Here is a 2,500-nt window from a genome sequence, read left to right as displayed (position 1 = left end):
CTTCCTGGCTGTCTGAGCGCTGGGTTTTTCGCCCCAGGTAAAAATAGACGGGTTCTGCAGTTTATTCTGGATGTAAGTGATCCGGTTTTGGCCTGGATAGAAAAATGATCTTCATCCATTTTTAGGACAATCAGTATCTCTGTTTAGCAGACTCAGAGGGCAGTTTTTACATTTTACATTTACGGTTTACTTTCTTTTTTTTTTTTAAACATTCTTAAATATTGCTTCATTAAGGCTGCATAAGACCAATCAACTACTTCCTAAAATTTGAGATAATCTAATTAATAAAAGATAATCCACTTTAGAGCTCTGTTTAACCATTTAGAGGCTGAACATGTATTTAATTAAATAACTCTCCTCAGTAACTTCAACCACTGAAGGATGACGAGGTAGCGCTTGGGGCTAAACTGTAGGATCGTGTAGAAGTCAGACTGATGTGAGAAGAGTCGCTTTGGGCAGTGAGGGCTACTGTAACTGTGATCTCACTCTGAAAGAAACAGGTTTCTGAGGGGCAGTTTGTGTCAGTATAAGATAACAGTGAGGGAATTTCCTAAACTGCAGATTTGGAATGTAAAACTCAGCTCCAGTTACACATGTTACACAGATTATATTCTAGCCGTAGATACTAATATGATCAAGAAATGGCAAATTCATAAAATATCAGATATCTCTTCAGCCACATTCTACTGGATCCCTTCAGCAACATTCAGTGATCCACTAGGATCTGCTCTATGAAATGTACTGAACATCTATGTAGAAGCATTTATAAGAATTACACACATGAGGCCTGTTAGATGCCCTAATGATTGATGGATGCTTCCATACGCAGACAGTTTTCTGTAATAGTACGCCCCCTAACCTTTAAGGGAGAGGAAGGCGGTGTTTTCACCTGAAGCCAGCCTTGCCTGGAGCTCGCCCTGCGCGAGGAGCACACCGCGAGCTCTCAGGGCTTCGCCGCTCAGAGTCTGTTTGAAGCTCGCCTTCCTTTGGCATCCTTCGCTAAATTATTCATTTACTGACGAAGGCGCTATAAATAGCAACGCAGGAGGAGCGGGAGATGCTAGTCTGCCTGTTTTAATGACTCTTCTTGTGTGTGCTTAAAACATTTAAATGGACACGCATCTTCAAAGTACCGCTGCACTGAAAGAGCAACGCTAAGATGTGCCATCTTCTGCCCCTCGATCTGCGGCCTTGTCAGCCCTGAACAAAACTGATCACACCATATTACTTTAACGTCTGAATGCTATGGGAATTATTTTACGGGAATGTATCCATTTAGCGATCATCAGCCTTTTGGGAAATACTGCGTTCTTTAGTCTGTGCCACTGGTGTCGCGTCTGTCACATTTTACACATTTATAAGGACACGCGCTCTCAAATGCACAGAGGAAACGATGTTTGAATGAGGATTAAATATTAAACATACAGAGAGTAAATATCCCATAGGCTTTTGGGCCTGGCTGATTCTTTCACCTGCTCGAAGGCTGCTGATTGGCTGGGGCGGCACTGTGATGTGCCATATCTGGTCACACGCCTGTCAGGGGGAATCTCGCACAGAACGACCCGTTCCATCAAATGCGAACGTGTCAGAAAGCACCCGTTGCCCCCGGAGATTACGCCTATGACTGTCACCCTCACACGGAACAAACAGCATTCGAGAATAACCAGTTCACTAAAAAAAACCTTCAATATTTCATTCTCTCAAATGGAACAGGTGAAAAATGTTAGGTATAAGTTATAATAAATAATTATAAAAGGTAAAAAAAACATTTTGTTATATAAATTATAAATATTATTTGTCTTCTATCCAAACAGAAAAAGATTTTTTGAATGAATCAGCCCATGATTTGTCCTGCGAAATCTGAAAAAAAAAACAATTCAGAAACTGACAAATGAACCTCTGAGAGGACAAAATGGTGTCTGAGTTATTGCCACGAGTTCTTCCAGAGTGTCACGGTGGTCAACGACCACAGAACTGCCACCAGAAGCCCAGCAGTCACACCGCAAACCAGCAACAGGCACCGTCCCCTCAAAACCACTTCACCGTGTCATATAATTGATTATAATTCAATATAATATAACATGCTGCAATATATAAAAGAAAGAAGTTTTACCGTTTTACCGACTCGCTATTAAAAATACGACTGGAAGAAACCGGTAGGATGTGGAAGGAGGCGGAGCTCAGAGAGTTTCCCCAGGTGTGCGGTCACACCTGACCTGCAGCCACACAGGTAAGAGAGGGCGAGCTCGTCTGCGTTAGTCAGCGATAATCCGCTCCAGTCTTCGGGCTGTACTCCCGCATGTTTGGGTCCCCAGAGCGTCCGCACCTCCGCGTTCACGTCCCGCGCGCGGTCGGCGTGGCGATCGCGGCGGCGGGTCATAGCGAGGTCTCCACGCAGGACCCGTTGCGGTGCAGCGAGCGGTGGTTGTGGTTCAGGCAGCCCTCGTTGCGGTGCACGATCAGCACGGGGAAGTAGAGGGCGTCCTGATAGGGCGGCGGG

The 2,500-nt window shown here is 44.7% G+C and overlaps 2 protein-coding genes across 2 annotated transcripts in view; one reads left to right on the top strand and one right to left on the bottom strand.

Moving 5' to 3' along the window:
• Positions 1–2,500, top strand: part of tcte1 (t-complex-associated-testis-expressed 1) — a 21,614-nt gene that overhangs the window by 8,368 nt on the left and 10,746 nt on the right. The gene's annotated exons all lie outside the window — the stretch shown is intronic.
• The window catches only part of tmem151ba (transmembrane protein 151Ba), a 14,944-nt gene that overhangs the window by 2,896 nt on the left and 9,548 nt on the right, over positions 1–2,500 (bottom strand). Inside the window, exon 2 of the mRNA XM_035422782.1 lies at positions 1–2,500. This exon is cut by the window's left edge and continues 2,896 nt beyond it; it is cut by the window's right edge and continues 1,403 nt beyond it. Coding sequence (XP_035278673.1) covers positions 2,377–2,500 — 124 coding nt within the window. The 3' untranslated portion in view covers positions 1–2,376.

This window comes from Anguilla anguilla, chromosome 6, assembly GCF_013347855.1.
Source record: "Anguilla anguilla isolate fAngAng1 chromosome 6, fAngAng1.pri, whole genome shotgun sequence".
NCBI classification, from domain to species: domain Eukaryota; kingdom Metazoa; phylum Chordata; class Actinopteri; order Anguilliformes; family Anguillidae; genus Anguilla; species Anguilla anguilla.
Note: the sequence above shows the minus strand (reverse complement) of the source record. Positions and strands in the feature narration are given on the sequence as shown.